The following is a 20493-nucleotide window of genomic DNA, read 5'->3' on the forward strand; positions in this document are numbered from 1 at the left end:
GTTGTACATTCAACAGTGCGTGTAACTTTCCAATGTGCCAGTATAAACCAGCATAAGTTATTTGCCTTCATATCTCCAAAGTATGAAAACGGATAACTTATCTCTAAAATATATATATATTTTTAAACCCGTATTGCTCTGGAAATGGATTATGAATCAGTCCCCCGAATGAATTACCCAAGCTACTGTACTTAGGCCTTCATACCTATAATAAACCATCCGATTCAACCAGCTCTCAATCATATACATGTAATATCAACATGAATCTCCAAGTGAATAATAGTCTCTCTCTCTCTCTCTCTCATCATTCAGCTAATGTGCATATGGTTTTGTCTCACCTCTGGCTTGACTTTCTTCTCCCAGTATGGGGAATGGCTATTTTGCCCTCATCTTTCTCCCTGATTCTCCATGGTCATTCTTTACGCAGTCCCCCTAAGCGATGGATGAGGATGCAGCATGAGTATGGGTGCCATATTTAAAATAACTTGCAATTTGTAAACATATGTTCTCAATAACTCCTGTTGCCAGTGTACTCAAATGTAGGTCAAAATATGAGGCATGAGGCATTGGGGTGTATATGTAAAGCAAACTCACAAATCATGTAATAAATCCATGGTATTAAACACTTACATATCAGCTTTGAAATATATTTATTTAAATGTGTAGCCAGAGAAAAGAATGTATTCCCTGTAGGCAAAAATGCATTAAAGGCTGGTTGCAATTGTGCAAAGAGCACAAACATACTGTACAGTAGCCACATACGCAACGTTCAGCATCACATCATGAACACATTTCAACACTATACACTAGAAAAGCAGCTAGCTCTTGATGAGAACAAATGCTTACAGGTATTCTACATTCACTGTTTCTCTGTATCCAGGCCTCAGGATTTGTCTCCATACTCTTGAAGCCTACAGAGGCCGCTCTCTTTCTCCCTCTCTGTCTTTGTCTTTCCACCATTTCTGGCTATACTGGTTTTCTGTGAATTCTTACCATGTCATCATATAAAGGTACATTCAAGAGTGAAATAAAACGTTAGTAATAATAGTATCCTTTCTCACTCTTAATACCACTAAGGTTAGTCCTGAGCTGTCTCGTTGGGTTGCACCCAATCACAGTGAAACACATCTCATTTTGGTTTTGACTAAATCGTTTAGCTGGCTTTTTGGGGGGGATTGTTTGCTGCTGTTGACTTAACATACAGTACACTTGGATGATCCTTCACACCCAGAGTTTTACAGTATAAGAAATTAGATTGTCTTTCATTAGGCAGGTAGGCAATACACCTGATTGACTCATATACAGACAATTAGAAATGGGATTAATTGTTAGTTAGGCAGTTAGTTTAAAGGCAGGGTTTGGATATCGAGCCCCTAGCTGCTGGCTGGGAGTGGAGGGCTCAGTCAGTCAGTGAGTCAGTTGTGCTGTGGTGTGTTGTGTTGTGGAGGGAGTGAGACGGCTCTTAAGGGGGCAGAGGCAGCAGTGTTCAGTACTACAGCACGTTGACTCTAAAGGGGGCAGAGGCAGCAGTGTTCAGTACTACAGCACGTTGACTCTAAAGGGGGCAGAGGCAGCAGTGTTCAGTACTACAGCACGTTGACTCTAAAGGGGGCAGTAGCCCTGCATTTACAGTATTCACATCACGCTGACTCTGTCGCTGAGGGCCGCCATCGTGGCCGCCATGGTGTCCACCTCCTCCGACTCGGGGTCAGGCTCCACCCCCTCGCTGACATCGGCGTGTGGGTTGACCAGGTGGGCGGGGTACGTCAGGCCGTGCTGCTCAGCGTGGCGTTCCCAGCGGGTGTCATCGCTCTCATGCGTGACGTAGCGCTCATGCATCTTCCATTCTAGGCCACGTAAGTCCAGCCACATTTGGTAGTCCTGAGAAGGACATCATTAGCAGGGATACAGTAGTTAGCATTAGCCTACAGTTTCAATTGTTTTCTTTTGATTGTGTCACAAAAAATCATTTTGCAGGATTTTATGCGGCTGTTGGATGACAAACTCATGTCTCTCATCTCTCTTGCTGTAGGGCTTACCTGTATCCAGGAGTGTCTGAGAGACTTAGTGTAGCCAGGAGTGTCTGACAGACTTAGTGTAGCCAGGGGGGTCTGACAGACTTAGTGTAGCCAGGGGGGTCTGACAGACTTAGTGTAGCCAGGAGTGTCTGATAGACTTAGTGTAGCCAGGGGGGTCTGATAGACTTAGTGTAGCCAGGGGGGTCTGACAGACTTAGTGTAGCCAGGGGGGTCTGACAGACTTAGTGTAGCCATGGATGGCTGACAGACTTAGTGTAGCCAGGAGTGTCTGATAGACTTAGTGTAGCCAGGAGTGTCTGACAGACTTAGTGTAGCCAGGAGTGTCTGAGAGACTTAGTGTAGCCAGGAGTGTCTGACAGACTTAGTGTAGCCAGGGGGGTCTGACAGACTTAGTGTAGCCAGGGGGGTCTGACAGACTTAGTGTAGCCAGGGGGGTCTGACAGACTTAGTGTAGCCAGGGGGGTCTGACAGACTTAGTGTAGCCATAGATGGCTGACAGACTGACAGACTTAGTGTAGCCAGGGGGGTCTGACAGACTTAGTGTAGCCATAGATGGCTGACATCGCAGTGCTAGCTGTGCCACTAGAGATTCTGGGTTTGAGTCCAGGCTTTGTCGTAGCCGGCCGCGACCGGGAGACCCATGGGACGGCGCACAATTGGCCCAGCGTCATCTGGGTTAGGGGAGGGTTTGGCCGGCAGGGATGTCCTCGTCCCATCGTACACTAGCGACTCCTGTAGCGGGCCGGGCGCAGTGCACGCTGACACGATCGCCATGAGCACGGTGTTTCCTCCGACACATTGGTGCTTCTGGGTTAAGTGGGCATTGTGTCAAGAAGCAGTGCGGCTTATTGCTGTGAGGAGACAAGACTGTAACTACCAATTGGATCCCATGAAATTTAGGAGAAAAACGGGATAAAAAAATAAAAATGAAAAAATAATATAAAATACTTACTGTAGCCATGGATGGCTGACAGACTTATCCAAATACAATAAGTCTTCTTACTCCTTTGTGATATGTACAGTACCTCTTTTTATCTGTTACATTGTCTGTTAAATCTCTAATTTAAAGAAGTTTTCCCCCCCACGTTGTAGACATACTGTACTATTAAAGGCCCAGTGCACTGCTTTTGTGATTTTTTAAAAACTATATGTATTACTGTTTACCATCATTTCTAACTTGAGTCTGATGATTATCTGAACAAAACAGATAATCTGATAATACTTGTGGAATATAAAAATACTTGCTTGATATTCAATACCAGTCAAAGGTTTGGACACACCTACTCATTCAAGGGTTTTTCTTTATTTGTATTATTTTCTACATTGTAGAATAATAGTGAATACATCAAAATTATGAAATAACACATATGGAATCATGTAGTAACCAATCATTCCTTATAAGTAGTGAGTGGATACATTTTCATACTGGTCCCCCATGGGTATCAAACCCACAACCCTAGCATTGTAAGTGGCACACCATACCAACTGAGCCACATTCTCACATCACATCATCACAAATCACTTATGTCTCAATGTACTCAATTACTGCATTGTGCATTGTTTTTCATCGTGGTGATAGAAAGTCTGCAGGTACAAACCTAGATAACCAGCCTATGTACAATACAGTAACGCACATTTACATTAAGTGGTTTGTAAGGATGGTAATTTAATATTGCACAAAAAGTGATGTTATTTGATCAAGAAAACAATTTAATTTGATGTGGATGTTTTGTGTCATTGCCCATAACTTTGCACCTTTTGATGTAAATCTTTGAGGAAAGGGTTTAGTTCTTTCTGGATTCCATTAGAGTGACAATAGCAGAGAAAGGGGCATGGCAACTACTCTTACAATATCACCTATTGAATCCTGCAAGATACTGTTCTTAATTATACAACTAAGTGGAGATGCAGATTTTTTTTGTTTTGCATGCACTACAGACGTCTATATCAGGGGAGGCTGCTGAGGGGAGGACGGCTCATAATAATTGCTGAAACTGGAAATGGAATGGCATTAAACACATGGAAACTATATGTTTGATGTATTTGATACCATTCCACTCATTCCACTTCAGCCATTGCCACGAGCCTGTCCTCCCCAATTAAGGTCCACCAACCTCCTGTGGTCTATATCAGTCCGATAATACTACTAAAGGCCCAGTGCACGACTTTTTAAATTTTTTATATAAATATATATTTTTATTCATATATTTTTTAAATTGTAATTTTTCAGGGGGTGCTGCAGCACCCATACTTTCCGCAGCTATGGAAGGGTAGCTTATCTGTAGCCAGGGATGGCTGCAAGACGGCCCGAAAATGTAATTATTTTTTAAACTAATTTGTGATATATGCAGTATGGAGAGTATGCAGTAGGGAGAGCTTACCTGTAGCCAGGATGGCTGAGAGACTTGTTTCTATATCTGTAATGATTTATGTCAAATATCTAGTTTAGTCCAGAGTAAGGCTTACCTGTAGCCAGGCATGGCTTAGCGACTTGTCCACGCTGTAGCGCTTCCTCATCTTGACTTGCAGCAAGTTATTAATGAGGTCAATTGCTGGAACAACAAAGCAGGCCGTCAGAGGATAACTCATGGTGGGAAACCTAGAGGATTTGGTGCAGGCCCCTTTCAGAGCCATGCAAGGGCTAATGAGCAAAGCCAACATCATGTTAAGATTATTTCAGGGGTCATGGTTCTCTGAGTCCCAGTTGGGATTCTTGACCTTTAGGCCACTCCTCTATAGTACCAGGGATCGCTTGGCATTATGCACATGAATAGGCTGCAACAAGAATTGGTTCTCTCTCTCACACACTCTCTCTCTCCCCCCCCTCTGTCTATTCCTCCCTCTCTCTCAAGCACACACACACTCTCCCTCTGTTGCTTTCTCTTCCCTCTGTCTCTCTCTCGCACACACACACACACACACACACACACACACACACACACACACACACACACACACACACACACACACACACACACACACACACACACACACACACACACACACACACACACACACACACTCACACACTCCTTCTGTTGCTTTCTCTTCCCTTTCTCTCTCTCTCTCTCTCTCTCTCTCTCACACACACACAAACACACACAGACTTTCTTTCCTTCCTTTTCCATCTCTCGGACAATGACGCATGCCATCCGCTCAATTCAATAGCAGCATAGTTGTTGGGGCCAGGATTTGTGTTGTAGGCTTTCATAGTCGTTTTGTGAGCCATGGAGCACTAGAGGTGAGAACAATTGTGATAAGAGAGGTTCCTATGCTAGACAGGCCCTAACACGAATCAATTATATAAAATCTGCAGACTCCCTCAGATAAACATAAAACTGACTCACTGACTTCGTAAATGTATGGCGTGTATTCATTTTTTATTTATTTATCATTCGTCTCTGTGTTTCATAATGAATGTATCTCACCGGAGAAAGCATCTGAGTGAGCGAAACAGCGCCCCTCTGTTTCTGTATGTGTATGACATCTATCTGATTCTGTCTGGTCATAAAGAGTATGACATTGTTGCGCCCATACCATTCAATGCAAGGGAAGCAAGCGAGCATTTGGCCTCCATTGACAAAAAAGTATAAAATAATAGGCAATCAGCTTTGAGCTAAACTGAGCAAGCACAATAGTGAATGGTCCTGGCACACCAAAATAAAGTGTCAAGGGAAGCCAGTTTGGATTTTGCTTCACTCCTATCACATCGCATAAAAAGAAATATGTCATTGACAGAAACAACTTAAATTGTTGCATCTAGTTGTGTTGGTGTCCTCCGGTGGCTAGCTAGCTAGCTAAAATTGTCCCTTTCCTAAATTAGCCATGGATGGAGATAGGGATTTGGGCTTGTGGTTTTACTTAATTCTCCGTACTGGCCAATGATTATAATGCCGATTCTAATCCAAACATAAATTCATACATTGTGCCCCTGGACTGAGAGGACGAAAGTTCAATATGTAGCTAGATGTTGAAGGCTAATGTTAACTAGAGCAAACAGCGCAATTATCACAACACATAGGTTGTAATATGGCTTTTCTTTCTGGCTTGGGTTCTTCAGTGATTTTACCCACACACCGCTACTAAATCAGATGATCATAAAAGGCATTCTGACCGTGTAGCAAACATTCACTATATGATTACAAAATCGAACAGAGACTCAGGAAGAGGCTATTCTAGTCTGATTTTCAGAGTAATGATGTATCATTCCAACACAACTATATCAAATGTTATTTTACAGTAATGCAGTTATCACAGTAATGCATGAGTCATTGCTGCTCGACAGACACCCACCTTCCTGGGACACCTTCTTCCAGGGGTTGGGTGGGTACATGAAGGCAGCATTCTGGATCTGGTCATGAATGTCCTCGTCCTCGTTGAAGGGGAAGGTGCCGCTGAGGCTGACGTAGATGATGACCCCCACAGACCACATGTCCAGGGAGCGGTTGTAGCCTTTATTCCTCAGGACCTCAGGGGCCAGGTAGGCCGGAGTGCCCACCACTGACCGACGGAAAGACTTCTCTCCAATGATGCGGGCAAAGCCAAAGTCGCACAGCTTCACCTGAGACACAGATAGGGTGTCTCAAATTACACTAGATTCCCCAGTATGTTGGGAATATCAGTGATGTTTGAGACACGGTCATGTGTGGTAGTGAATATTGCACTGCCACAGTTCCAAGTCTCGTGTTCACTTGAACATGAGAAAGTGTGGTGGTAATCAAGGGTTTCATACTAGAGTAACTGGACTAAGACTTGTTAGAGAAGGCTAATTTTTATTTTTTATTTTACCTTTATTTAACTAGGCAAATCAGTTAAGAACAAATTCTTATTTTCAATGACGGCCTAGGAACAGTGGGTTAACTGCCTTGTTCAGGGGCAGAACGACAGATTTGTACCTTGTCAGCTCTGGCATTCGAACTTGCAACCTTTTGGTTACTAGTCCAACGCTCTAATACATAACATACTGTATGTTCGCCATCCAAACAGTTGGTTCCACAGACATAATAATAATCAGCTGGCAAGGATTACCCAAAAGGCCAGTTAACGTTATCACACTGTCTGTTCGACATGGACATGATATGGTCTACAGACGATTTATTGTAGCTACAGAATTCTACCAAAATAGACTTTGGCAAGACTGCAGAGTGGTCAGTTCTCAGCACTATAATGATGCCAGTGATGTTGCCAGAGGATGTCAGTTCTCAGCACTATAATGTTGCCAGAGGATGTCAGTTCTCAGCACTATAATGATGCCAGTGATGTTGCCAGAGCATATTTGGGGAAATGAAATACAGATATATAAGAACGGACTCTCCTTCTTCCCTTTCAGAAAATATTTGTTGTAAATAACACAAATGCAATTTGTTTAACACCCATCTGATGCCTGGCCATGCCTAAAACAGTGACTCATAGTACAGTACAGAGCAGTACAGGGCTATGGCTATGGAGAGAAGGGCAGCATAATTGGGAGTGCATCATTAAAATTAAGAGACATAGAACATTGTAGAGACACTGAGCATGCAGTTTCCCTAATCATCCACATTATCTTAGAGTAGACTGATAGATGAATGTCTGTTTATGTCTGTGAAATTGATGTTTCTGTTTTGGCTTGTTTGGAGGCTGAGCTGGATGTTTGCTTACTTGTGGAAAAGCATCTGCAGACGCCAGTAAGACGTTCTCTGGTTTGAGGTCACAGTGGACGATATTCTTGAAGTGGAGATGACGAAGAGCCTGAAGAATCTGAAAAATATGTGAAATTAATGATTTGTCCACGGTGAATGATTACTTTAATTAGGGATGATTAAAACATTTAATATAATCTGGTCATTTGCATTTATATACTGTCAAACATTACTGCAATGAGCTAAATCAGGTTCACACTGACTGTTTCTTGGTAGTTTTAAACAAATCTACTTTGAAACAAAAGCATACACCTCACACACATGGTTATGGGCTTAAAAAAATAAGACACCTGTACCATGTCAGATATAGAGTTGAAATCTATTACATTGAGAGTTTGCATCCCAGTATTACACTTTATATTACACTTTATATATATATAGTCTGAAATATAACAAAAATGTAATCATGTTTATTAATTATGAAATGATGAAAGACATGAATAACATTCCCGCCATGAGGCCACTAGGTCATTTGACTACAGCAAAGAGCTACTTGAAATAAATAAATACATTGCATATCATAGTGAAAAGTGCAACAACACATGATTAAACAAATATTATGATATCAGAAAAATACATTAAAAAAATACATACCTGTAAGCCACTTACTTCACTGACTGTGTTTCTATACAGTATACAGTATGTGAGTGTCACAGTAAAAGCAGGTGTGTGGCACTGCTACAGCACATCCATCCATTGTCTTTGAGCGACAACGCTTGTCAGCCAGGGTTACCTGTGAGACGAAGAACTTGGTGATGCGTTCAGGCAGCCTCCCCTTCTCACTGGACAGGATCATCTCCAGCATGTCTCCGTGGAGCTTCTCCATGACAACGAAGACGCGCTCCGGCGTCTCAAACATGCACTCCAGGTTCACTACCCCAGGGTGGTGCAGGTTCTAGGAAGTAAAAACAGAAACACAGAAGCCTTTTAAAGGAAGCAGGCAGAGAGCTCGACAGGCTCTCCAAACACCCACTGTGTTGTCATGATAATAACTTCATTATTTACCTACCGAGACAATATCTCTATTTTTGTCTTTACATCTGTTGTTTTTCCTCTCATGTGTTCATCATAACGTGCGCCTGGCAACATCTGAGAAAAAGCTTCTAATAGTGTGTGTGTTTCATAGGAGCACACAGGACCACGCATGCTGGTGTGTTTACCTGAAGGATGGCGACCTCATTGCGTAGCTGGCTCTCCTGCTTGGTGGGGAAGCGTAACTTGTCGATGATCTTAATTGCTACATCCCGGCCAGTTTTTCGGTGCTTTCCTGTAGTATGGAGACATTATATTATGGAGAAATCAAAGGCAGGTTACAGGTTTATACAGGTTTTACTTCTCAGAATGAATGATTATCTCAAATACTTTTCCAAAAGATTAAAATTGATCTGATGACCCCCTTTTAACAATGTACTGCATTATTTCACAATATAATAAACACCTCCTTGGTCATGCAAATATTTTTCTGGCATGAGATCAGGAGAGAATTGTTATAAAAGGCTGTGTCCCTCGTGCAATCAAGTTAACACTTTTTTTTCCCAGGTTATCAGTGTGACAAGGAGGTACAAATGCATCACCTCCATAAACAATCCCAAATTGGCCCGATCCAAGGACTTCATCCGGGAATATCTGATACACTGAGCTGATATCCTGTAGGTGTGAAAATCCAGTCAATGGGTTTAAATGTGTATACTGTCACAAATATTTAGTTTTTGGTTTGTCTACAACCATTTTTATCTCTTCTCACATGACAACTTAATACCCACTAATCTCATACACGACTGGAAGAGTTGCCCAGAAATATAATTATAACCAGTGGTACTGTGACTAATTATCGAGAGTAGCTATGGCAACTGCTCGGCTGAGTGGGTAATCAAAATAATCTCCATTTGAGCTACTTAGAAGATGATGTCACCTCAGAAATCGAACCACGCATTCAGCTTTTTTCTTTATGTTGAAGTTTGGACAGTCCCAGCCACTGTCATGTCTAGTTTAGTGGATCCATGTCTGTGGAATGTTAAGTTGTCTACTGTCTTTTGTCTATTATTTTTTTGAAATCCTACAAAATCTAAAAAATAATCTAACCATGCAAGAGGAGCAGACATGACCCGCAATATATTGTTACTGCATTATTATATATAATATACACTGCTCAAAAAATAAAGGGAACACTTAAACAACACAATGTAACTCCAAGTCAATCACACTTCTATGAAATCAAACTGTCGACTTAGGAAGCAACACTGATTGACAATAAATTCCACATGTTGTTGTGCAAATGGAATAGACAACAGGTGGAAATTATAGGCAATTAGCAAGACACCCCCAATAAAGGAGTGGTTCTGCAGGTGGGGACCACAGACCACTTCTCAGTTCATATACTTCCTGGCTGATGTTTTGGTCACTTTTGAATGCTGGCGGTGCTTTCACTCTAGTGGTAGCATGAGACGGAGTCTACAACCCACACAAGTGGCTCAGGTAGTGCAGCTCATCCAGGATGGCACATCAATGCGAGCTGTGGCAAGAAGGTTTGCTGTGTCTGTCAGCGTAGTGTCCAGAGCATGGAGGCGCTACCAGGAGACAGGCCAGTACATCAGGAGACGTGGAGGAGGCCGTAGGAGGGCAACAACCCAGCAGCAGGACCGCTACCTCCGCCTTTGTGCAAGGAGGAGCAGGAGGAGCACTGCCAGAGCCCTGTAAAATGACCTCCAGCAGGCCACAAATTTGCATGTGTCTGCTCAAACGGTCAGAAACAGACTCCATGAGGGTGGTATGAGGGCCCGACGTCCACAGGTGGGGTTTGTGCTTACAGCCCAACACCGTGCAGGATGTTTGGCATTTGCCAGAGAACACCAAGATTGGCAAATTCGCCACTGGCGCCCTGTGCTCTTCACAGATGAAAGCAGGTTCACACTGAGCACGTGACAGACGTGACAGAGTCTGGAGACGCCGTGGAGAACGTTCTGCTGCCTGCAACATCCTCCAGCATGACCGGTTTGGCGGTGGGTCAGTCATGGTGTGGGGTGGCATTTCTTTGGGGGGCCGCACAGCCCTCCATGTGCTCGCCAGAGGTAACCTGACTGCCATTAGATACCGAGATGAGATCCTCAGACCCCTTGTGAGACCATATGCTGGTGCGGTTGGCCCTGGGTTCCTCCTAATGCAAGACAATGCTAGACCTCATGTGGCTGGAGTGTGTCAGCAGTTCCTGCAAGAGGAAGGCATTGATGCTATGGACTGGCCCGCCCGTTCCCCAGACCTGAATCCAATTGAGCACATCTGGGACATCATGTCTCGCTCCATCCACCAACGCCACGTTGCACCACAGACTGTCCAGGAGTTGGCGGATGCTTTAGTCCAGGTCTGGGAGGAGATCCCTCAGGAGACCATCCGCCACCTCATCAGGAGCATGCCCAGGCGTTGTAGGGAGGTCATACAGGCACGTGGAGGCCACACACACTACTGAGCCTCATTTTGACTTGTTTTTAGGACATTACATCAAAGTTGGATCAGCCTGTAGTGTGGTTTTCCACTTTAATTTTGAGTGTGACTCCAAATCCAGACCTCCATGAGTTGATAAAATGGATTTCCATTGATTATTTTTGTGTGATTTTGTTGTCAGCACATTCAACTATGTAAAGAAAAAAGTATTTAATAAGATTATTTCTTTCATTCAGATCTAGGATGTGTTGTTTAAGTGTTCCCTTTATTTTTTTGAGCAGTATAGATATATTATGACCAATATTATAGTCACTAAATCTGAAAATAAAAATATACCCAAAGTCGTTCAAATAACGTGAGTCCAAATCCTACTTACCACGTTCTCTTGAATCTGGCAGTTGGACACTGAAATACTGATGGAAACATCCTCTGTTGGTGTAAGGGAAATGTTAAGAGTATTCCATAAGAGTTAAGAGTATTCCATAAGAGTTAAGAGTATTCCATAAGAGTTAATAGTCTTCCATACTATAACCTTGAGAGTGTTCCTTCCTAGTGCTGAGTAGGGTTACAAAATTCTAGTAACTTTCCCCAAATTCCCAGAAATCCTGGTTGGAGGCTTTAGGATTTCCTGCCTATTCCCCTCCTGATTCCAGGAATCTTCCAAGCAGGATTTCTGGAAATCCTGGGATTTTTGGGAACGTTACCAGAATTTTGCAACCCTAGTGCTGAGTAAAACAAGGTTGCTTCAATTCAATTACATTCATTTCTATAAGAGTCAATCTATGCCACCATCTATCCAATTAACTTTGCCTATACTTACTGTGGCCACTGTGACGTGACCCGTGTGACAGTCCTTTAGAGATGGCGGGCATAAGGGCATGCTGGATGGCCATCTCCCACATCCTGGCCACATCCGGCCCGACCCCGCTGACCAGCATACTGCTGTGGGCTGACATGCTCCCCGGGCCCTCCGGCCTCGCAAGGTTCTCCCCTACATAGTAGACCAAGCTGCCCGTGGCGATCTCAAAGCAGTGGGCGTTGGAGCCCTCAGACAGCAGGTTGAAGGTCTTGGCTGGGTCCAGAGACAACACCTCTGACAACGGAATTTCCTGCCACATAGCAGAAGTAGTATTACTCTTTGCTGTTTGGGGACTAGGCCAGGTTACTGTCAAGTGCTTTGTGACAACAGCTGTTGTACAAAGTGCTTTATGAAATACATTTGATTGATTGTTGTAGTAGCAGTCGTTTTACAGTGGTTAGAGCACTTGCATTTTAATATAAACATGATATTTCAATCTGATCAATGTCTGATCAATGTCTTGGTCCAGGCTGCTTATTTCTTGCTACAAATTACATGATATCTTACTAAGTCTTTATATGAAAAAGTGATTGCAGCCTGCTTATCTATACGGGGTACAGTGTAAAACTGCATGTTTACCTCGTCTTATTCAAACTCTAAATTACAGTAAATTATTTTGCATTAACTTCAGTTCCTAGATTTCATTCACCACTCACCCATAATAATCTATATAACATCTCAATTGATTTCTTACCTTGTAGTATTTGCTGCCTGTGTCATTCTGGAAAAGCGTGATGCATTTACTGTCCAGCCTCCAGTAGTGTCTTTTCCTCTGAAGTGGAAACAGATAGAGAGCCTTGCACACACTGGGGCAACATAACATATTTTCCTGGTGCCTTCCACCTCTTGGCAATGGGGGTTTCCATCTACTCATAAAGCATCTATTATGCCATAGGTCAGTGCCCATAGCAGATTTGACTAAATAAAAACAACATTTAACATTAAAAGACAAGCATTTACAAAATAACTTACACAAAACACACAAAACATTACAAAAAAACACAGAAAAGATGATGAAGTCTATAAAATGGCAGAACATCAGTGTTGCAAATTTTCAGTACGTTTTCCAAAATGTGCAGGTTTTCCAGAAATCATGTAATTTTGCCATTCTACAGCAGATTGATTAGTTGGTGTGATAAAAATACATGAATATAATCAGACTTACCAGAGTGTCTTTGCTGCTGAAGTGCACTAGCCAACCTTCCTTCATGATATTGCTACTTTTCCTCTTGGTGTTTTTGACTGACTGGACCACTCGCATCAGCGGGATGTTGTTGCTAGTAGATGGGCTTTGGAATAAAGGGAGTCAAACATAAAAACTCTGGCAGTGTGAATGCTTTTCTTCTCAACTTCAGGACTCAGTTAGGGTTATGGATTGGGTCAGGGTTGAGCTGAGGTGTGGACATGAAGTTAGGGTTAGGTTAGAACGGGGACGTGGATATGAAACTATGGTTAGGGTTGGGGTTGAGGCTAAGGTTAGGGTTGAACTGGAATGTGGACATGAAGCTAGGGCTAGGGTTGTGGTTAAGGCTAAGGGTTGAACTGGAATGTGGACATGAAGCTAGGGCTAGGGTTATGGGTAGGGAAAGGGTTGAGCCAGGGTACATTGCTTCATTCTAAGCAGTATGCTAGAATGGATATTTTAACAGGACCTATGACTACTGTACATATCTACAGCCATAGCCATTGGGGGTCCCCCTGTCCTAGTCCCAGGCCCAGTCAATCACCTTATAGCCCTGTTGCAGTCGTCCTCTGGGTCATGGAGGTCTCCCATTTCCCCATGGCCAGCCTCCAGCAGGCCCGAGTCAGGCACTATGGCCTCCTCCATGTCATCTCTCAGACCACTGTTCATGTCACTGTCGTGGTCGTCACAACCCTCCCCCATCCCCACATCAGACTCCGCCCCTGAGCTCAGCAGATCTGGAGGAGGAGGAGGAGGAGGAGGAGCAACAGGTGGAAACACACAAGGTGTAGGCAAAGAGAATAGTAGAAAATTAAGTATGCCAGAAAACCCCTGTTTTTTTTTAAGAAGAAAGAAGGAATGAAAAGCGGAAAATACAAAGAATATCAGAGCGGTAGTGTGGGAGAGATTTTAAAATAAAACAGCGACATCATTTCACATTCATAATTCTGTTGATATTTCAAGGAATATTCTGGTACTTCCAAGAATTCAGCTGGTGTCCTATATATGATTCTCGTTCTACAGTCTCTCATAACTGAAGTAAATGTTGCAGAACTGAAAGAAAAATATCTCAATCCTGTGACATTTCTTGGAAACTATATGAGATGGACCACCACTTACTAGGAAAAATCTGCCACACTTAAAGCAAATGACTATCTGAAGTGAAACTTGCCTTCATTTTTAGACACTTCTCCAAGGCAGTTGTTTGGCACTTTGGGCGCACATCGTTTATGACAGTTGAATTTGCAATCTGTAACCGTGAGAGAGAAACAGAGAGAGTGAGAGAGAGTGTGTAAGATGGGAGGGAGAAAGATAGAGAAAGGAGATAGAGAGAGAGAGAGAAAGATGGCCTATCCATATGAAACCTGTCTAATAGCACTGTGACTACAAACAGACCCTTATCTGTCTGCTAGAGTACCAAATGAACTGTCTCACACGCGATACTATCACACTCTGTTCTGCTGAATATATAAAGTACAACTCTATTAAAGTGATAATGCCCGAGAAGCCGGTGTTTGGAGGATATACTATTGGAACGGGTGTTGTTAACCGTTCCAATATATCCTCCAAACACCAGCGTTGAGGGCGTTATCACTTGTATACAATGGGTTACCAACATATTCAAATAATGATTGACATATTCTTGTGTACACTGTAGTAACCATAGAGTTACAGTACATCTGTGAATTATATGATGTCTATGGTAGTCACAACACTGTTTCTGCATTTGCAATTAACCATGTAATTATAAAGTTACAGGGCTATCTATTAATCAGGCCACAATAGTTATTTAAGATGTCACAAATAAAGCTTGAGGTAGAAACAACTGCCATCTGTTAGCTTTGCCAACTCTGTGACAACAGAGTCTTGAGATTTCCAAAAATAATACCACCTGAAAATACTGAGCTGGCGAAAGCCCACAGGTGAGTCACACATTATTGCAGTATGTACTGTGTGACTCACTATCATCCCCACCTCCTCCGCTAACCACTGGCAACCTCCCTCATTATCTCAAGTTCCTCTGAACCCCTATGGTACCTTTGCATTGCAGGCCTTGACGGAACAGGCCCTTGAGTAGCTTCTTGCAGTGCTGGCAGACGGTGGGGCGTGTGTAGGAGTGGATGACGAGGGTGTGAGGCACCTTAACTTTGGACAGGAGGATTTTGTCTAACTCTATAGGCCGGCCGATGTAGGAAGAGGACCTTCTCTCTCTGCCAGAAAAGAAGTCTGTCTGTGACTTCTGCTGTGGAGGATAGCAGGGTAGACTAGTTAGTGTTGCCCTGATGCCCCATTCAGAGCAAGGCACATGGTAGGTAACAGATGACAAGCAACAACAACCTAAGCTAAAATTATATTATTCCATCTCCTTTCTTTTCCTTATTTGTCTTATTTTGGCATATGACACAAAGAAACAGGGAAAGACCCATGTGCTTCTGGTGATAATAGGCGTATTGATACTGCAATACGTGAGGGCAGGGTATTGGGGTACCTACCTCCATGCCGGGACTGACAGGAGACTGAGCATGCAGCGAGGAGAGAACAGGGACACACACAGGGAGGAGGTGAAGAGAGAGATCAGAGTTAAACCATAACAATATTCACACACATGACTGACTGCTGCTGGAGTAAAGACCTGCTCCAACAGAATTCATCATGAACACAACCAGCCACAAAGGCTGGTTTATATTAGGAACATGCTTCTCATCATAATTCAACAATTTGCCATTAGAGAGGTTGGGAATGTGTAGGGCATGTACTGTAGTAATCTATGGTGTGTGTGCGTGTGTGTGTGCCTGGGTCCGTGCGTGCGTCCATGCCTGTGTGAGCATGCACATGTGTGTGTAGCTCTTCATGATGACCCACAGTAACCAGGGTAAACTCACCAGTAACCAGGGGTAAACTCACCTGTAACCAGGGGTAAACTCACCAGTAACCAGGGGTAAACTCACCAGTAACCTGGGTAGACTCACCAGTAACCAGAGGTAAACTCACCAGTAATCAGGGTAAACTCATCAGTAACCAGGGGTAAACTCACCAGTAACCAGGGGTAAACTCACCAGTAACCTGGGTAAACTCACCAGTAACCAGGATAAACTCACCAGTAATCAGGGTAAACTCACCAGTAACCAGGTTAAACTCACCAGTAACCAGGTTAAACTCACCAGTAAGGCCTCGTCGGAGGTGAAAGGCGAAGGCTCATTGGACCGTGTGGTGGTCAGTGTGGTCAAGCCGGTCAGAGAGACATTGGACAACCTCCGCTTGCGGATACCACTGCAGTTATTTGGGATTTTAAAGGCACAGCGCTTGTGATAGTTCAGACCACAACCTTCAGAGGAGAGAAGGAGACGGTTTCAGAGCAAAGGTGAGTTCACGTGTAACGTGGTCATTTCTATACTTGCATCAAACTGGTGAGAGACTGTCTTTATGGAACTACACTGAACAAAAATATAAATGGAACATGTAAACTGTTGGTCCCATGTTTCATGAACTGAAATAAAAGATCCCATAAATGTTCCATACACACAGAAAGCTTATTTCTCTAAAATGTGGTGCACAAATTTCTTTACATTCCTGTTAGTGAGCATTTCTCCTTTGCCAAGGTAATCCATCCATCTGACAGGTGTGGCATATCAAGAAGCTGATTAAACAGCATGATCATTACACAAGTGCACCTTGTGTTGGGGACAATAAAAGGCCACTCACAAAACACATTGCCATAGATGTCTCAGGTTTTGAGGGAGAGTGCAATTGGCATGCTGACTGCTGGAATGCCCACCAGAGCTGTTGCCAGATAATTGAATGTTCATTTATCTTCTATTAGCCAGCTCCAACAATGTTTTAGAGAATTTGGCAGTACATTCAACCGGCCTCAAAACTGCAGACCACGTGTAACCACACCAGCCCAGGACCCACACATCCGGCTTCTTCACCTGCGGGATCATCTGAGACCAACCACCCAGACAGCTGGTGAATCTGTGGGTTTGCACAACCAAAGAATTTCTGCATAAACTGTCAGAAACAGTCTCAGGGAATCTCATCTGCATTCTCGTCGTCCTTAGGGTCTTGACCTGACTGCAGTTTGACGTCATAACCGACTTCAGTGGGCAAATGCTCACCTTCAATGGCCACTGGTACGCTGGAGAAGTGTGCTCTTCATGGATGAATCCCGGTTTCAACCGTACCGAGCAGATGGCAGACAGCACGTATGGCATCATGTGGGCGAGCGGTTTGCTGATGTCAACGTTGTGAACAGAGTGCCCCATGGTGGCGGTGGGGTTTTGCTACGGACAACGAACATAAACTATAGACAACAAACACAATGCATTTTATTGATGGCAATTTGAATGCATAGAGATACCCTGACGAGATCCTGAGGCCCATTGTCGTGCCATTCATCTGCCACCAACACCTCATGTTTCAGCATGATAATGCATGGCCCCATGTCGCAAGGATCTGTACACAATTCCTGTAAGCTGAAAATGCCCCAGTTCTTCCACGGCCTGCATACTCACCAGACATGTCACGCATTGAACATGTTTGGGTATGCTCTGGATTGACGTGTATGACAGCTTGTTCCCACCAATATCCAGAAACTTCGCACAGCCATTGAAGATGAGTGGAACAACATTCCTCAGGCCACAATCAACAGCCTGATCAACTTTATGTGGAAGAGAGGTGTCGCGCTGCATGTGGCAAATGGTGGTCACACCAGAAACTGACTGGTTTTCTGATCCATGCCACTACTTTTTTTTAAGGTACTGTATCTGTGACCAACAGTGAAATCCATAGATTTGGGCTTAATGAATTTATTTCTGTCACGCCCTGACCATAGAGAGCCCTTGGTTCTCTATAGTATAGTAGGTCAAGGCGTGACTGGGGGTGTTCTATGTTGTTTATTTGTTGTTTATTTCTATGTTGGTGTGCTTGGTATGGTTCCCAATCAGAGGCAGCTGTTTAGCGTTGTCTCTGATTGGGGATCATATTTAGGCAGCCATTTCCCCACTGTGTTTTGTGGGATCTTGTTTTTATGTAGGTGCCTGTTTGCACTTCACTGTCTTTACCTTTCGTTTGATCATTTATTGTTTTTGTATTTTGCTGAAGTTTCACGTTATAATAAAGATGTGGAACGCTACTCACGCTGCGCCTTGGTCCAATCATTCCGACGAACGTGACAGAAGATCCCACCACAACAGGACCAAGCAGTGTGCCCAGGAGGAGATGGCATCCTGGACTTACGAGGAGATCGAGGAGAGAATATCCTGGACTTGGGAGGAAATCTTGGCAAGAAACGAAAGCCTGCCGTGGAAGCAGACGCAAGGTGAGAAGGGAGGACAGCGACGACGTCGGGGTTCGCGGCCACATAGAAAGCACAAAAAACAGGCCGAAAATATTTTTTTGAGGGGGGGGCACCAAGGGGTGGTTGGCGGAGCCGAGGAGTGAACCAGAGCCAGTCTGGGAGAAGAGGGAGAAACTGTAGGAGAGTGAACGGAGAGAATCAGAGACCGTCAGTGAGTTGAGGGAGAATTTGGAGGAGAGAGAAATGAGAGTTATTGAATTGATGGAGGATGTACGACATTTGCCCTAAGGAGCGTGTTATCGGTTTAATGCCACCTGAGTCAGCTTTCCGTACTCGTCCTGAGGAGCGTGCTATCAGTCTGGTGAAAGTTGTGCCGGCTCCATGCACCAGGTCTCCAGTACGCCTTCCCTGTACGTCCTGTGCTAGCTCTCCACACTTGCCTTGAGGAGCTTGTCATTTGTCCAGTGCCATGTGTGCCGGTTCTATGCACCAGGTCTCCAGTGCGCCTCCACAGCCCAGTACGTCCTGTGCCAGCCCCTCGCACTTGCCATGCGAGGTGTGTCATTGAACCGGTACCATTGATGCCGGTTCTACACACCAGGTCTCCAGTGCGCCTCCACAGCCCAGTACGTCCTGTGCCAGCTCGTGTGTCATCGAACCGGTACCATTGATGCCGGTTCTACACACCAGGTCTCCAGTACGTCTCCACAGCCCAGTACGTCCTGTGCCAGCTCCACGCACCAGGCCTCCAGTGCGCCTCCCCAGTCCGGTACATCCTGTGCCGGCCCCACGCATCAGGCCTCCAATGCGCCTTCCCAGTCCAGAGCTTCCGGCGACGGTCCCCAGTCCAGAGCTTCCGGTGACAGTCCCCAGTCCAGAGCTTCCGGCAATGGTCCCCAGTCCAGAGCTTCCAGCAACGGTTTCCAGTCCAGAGCTTCCGGCAACGGTTCCCAGTCTGGAACCTCCTGAGACGGTCCACAGTCCGGTACCTCCTGAGACGGTCCACAGTCCGGAACCTCCTGAGACGGTCCACAACCCGGAACCTCCTGAGACGGTCCACAGCCCGGAACCTCCTGAGACGGTCCACAACCCGGAACCTGCAGCGACGGTCAACGGTCCGGAACCCTCAGCGAGGGTCAACGGTCCGGAGCTTCCAAACACGGTGTCCAGCTCCATGGCAGGAGCTCTCCTCTGAGCTGATGCCCAGTCCAGACATGGCGTCCAGTCCCGCTCCATGGCAGGAGCCTTCCTCTGCACCGATGTTCAGTTCAAACACGGCGTCCAGTCCAGCTCCATGGCAGGAGCCCTCCTCGGCGCCAATGTCCAGACACGGCATCCAGTCCCGCTCCATGGCAGGAGTCTTCCACTGCACCGATGTCCAGGCCAGGGCTGGTGTCCAGTCCCGCTCCATGGCAGGAGCCTTCCTCGGCATCGAGATCCAGTCCAGGCACAGTGTTCAGCCTGGGTCCATGGCTGGATCCGCGGGATGAGCGGTTTCTTCGGCCCGCACCAGAGCCGCCCCCGATGCTGGCGGATCCGCGGGATGAGCGGGTACTTCGTTCCGCACCAGAGCCGCCACGACACTAATCACCCCCCCCACCCTCCCTATTTGGTTTCAGGTTTTGCGGCCGGAGTCCGCACCTTTGGGGGGGGGTACTGTCACGCCCTGACCATAGAAAGCCCTTGGTTCTCTATGGTATAGTAGGTCAGGGTGTGACTGGGGGTGTTCTATGTTTATTTCTATGTTGGTGTGCTTGGTATGGTTCCCAATCAGAGGCAGTTGTTTAGCGTTGTCTCTGATTGGGGATCATATTTAAGCAGCCATTTCCCCACTGTGTTTTGTGGGATCTTGTTTTTGTGTAGGTGCCTGTTTGCACTTCCCTGTCTTCACGTTTCGTTTGATCATTTATTGTTTTTGTATTTTGCTGAAGTTTCACGTTATAATAAAGATGTGGAACGCTACTCACGCTGCGCCTTGGTCCAATCATTACGACGAA

The 20493-nt window shown here is 44.9% G+C and overlaps 1 protein-coding gene across 1 annotated transcript in view; it reads right to left on the minus strand.

Moving 5' to 3' along the window:
• Nucleotides 1–633: 633 nt before the first annotated feature.
• LOC106611200 (serine/threonine-protein kinase D1) overlaps nucleotides 634–20493 on the minus strand; it is a 51653-nt gene continuing 31793 nt past the window's right edge. Inside the window, exons 4-19 of the mRNA XM_014211165.2 lie at nucleotides 16362–16525; nucleotides 15693–15716; nucleotides 15238–15442; nucleotides 14372–14449; nucleotides 13745–13937; nucleotides 13183–13306; nucleotides 12712–12789; nucleotides 11979–12267; nucleotides 11535–11587; nucleotides 9295–9367; nucleotides 8881–8987; nucleotides 8454–8615; nucleotides 7680–7778; nucleotides 6333–6600; nucleotides 4506–4591; nucleotides 634–1881 (exon numbers count right to left, since the gene is read on the minus strand). Coding sequence (XP_014066640.1) covers nucleotides 1636–1881; nucleotides 4506–4591; nucleotides 6333–6600; nucleotides 7680–7778; nucleotides 8454–8615; nucleotides 8881–8987; nucleotides 9295–9367; nucleotides 11535–11587; nucleotides 11979–12267; nucleotides 12712–12789; nucleotides 13183–13306; nucleotides 13745–13937; nucleotides 14372–14449; nucleotides 15238–15442; nucleotides 15693–15716; nucleotides 16362–16525 — 2249 coding nt within the window. The 3' untranslated portion in view covers nucleotides 634–1635. The remainder of the gene's footprint in view (nucleotides 1882–4505; nucleotides 4592–6332; nucleotides 6601–7679; nucleotides 7779–8453; nucleotides 8616–8880; nucleotides 8988–9294; nucleotides 9368–11534; nucleotides 11588–11978; nucleotides 12268–12711; nucleotides 12790–13182; nucleotides 13307–13744; nucleotides 13938–14371; nucleotides 14450–15237; nucleotides 15443–15692; nucleotides 15717–16361; nucleotides 16526–20493) is intronic.

This window comes from Salmo salar, chromosome ssa09 (genome assembly GCF_905237065.1).
Source record: "Salmo salar chromosome ssa09, Ssal_v3.1, whole genome shotgun sequence".
In the NCBI taxonomy this organism is placed as follows: domain Eukaryota; kingdom Metazoa; phylum Chordata; class Actinopteri; order Salmoniformes; family Salmonidae; genus Salmo; species Salmo salar.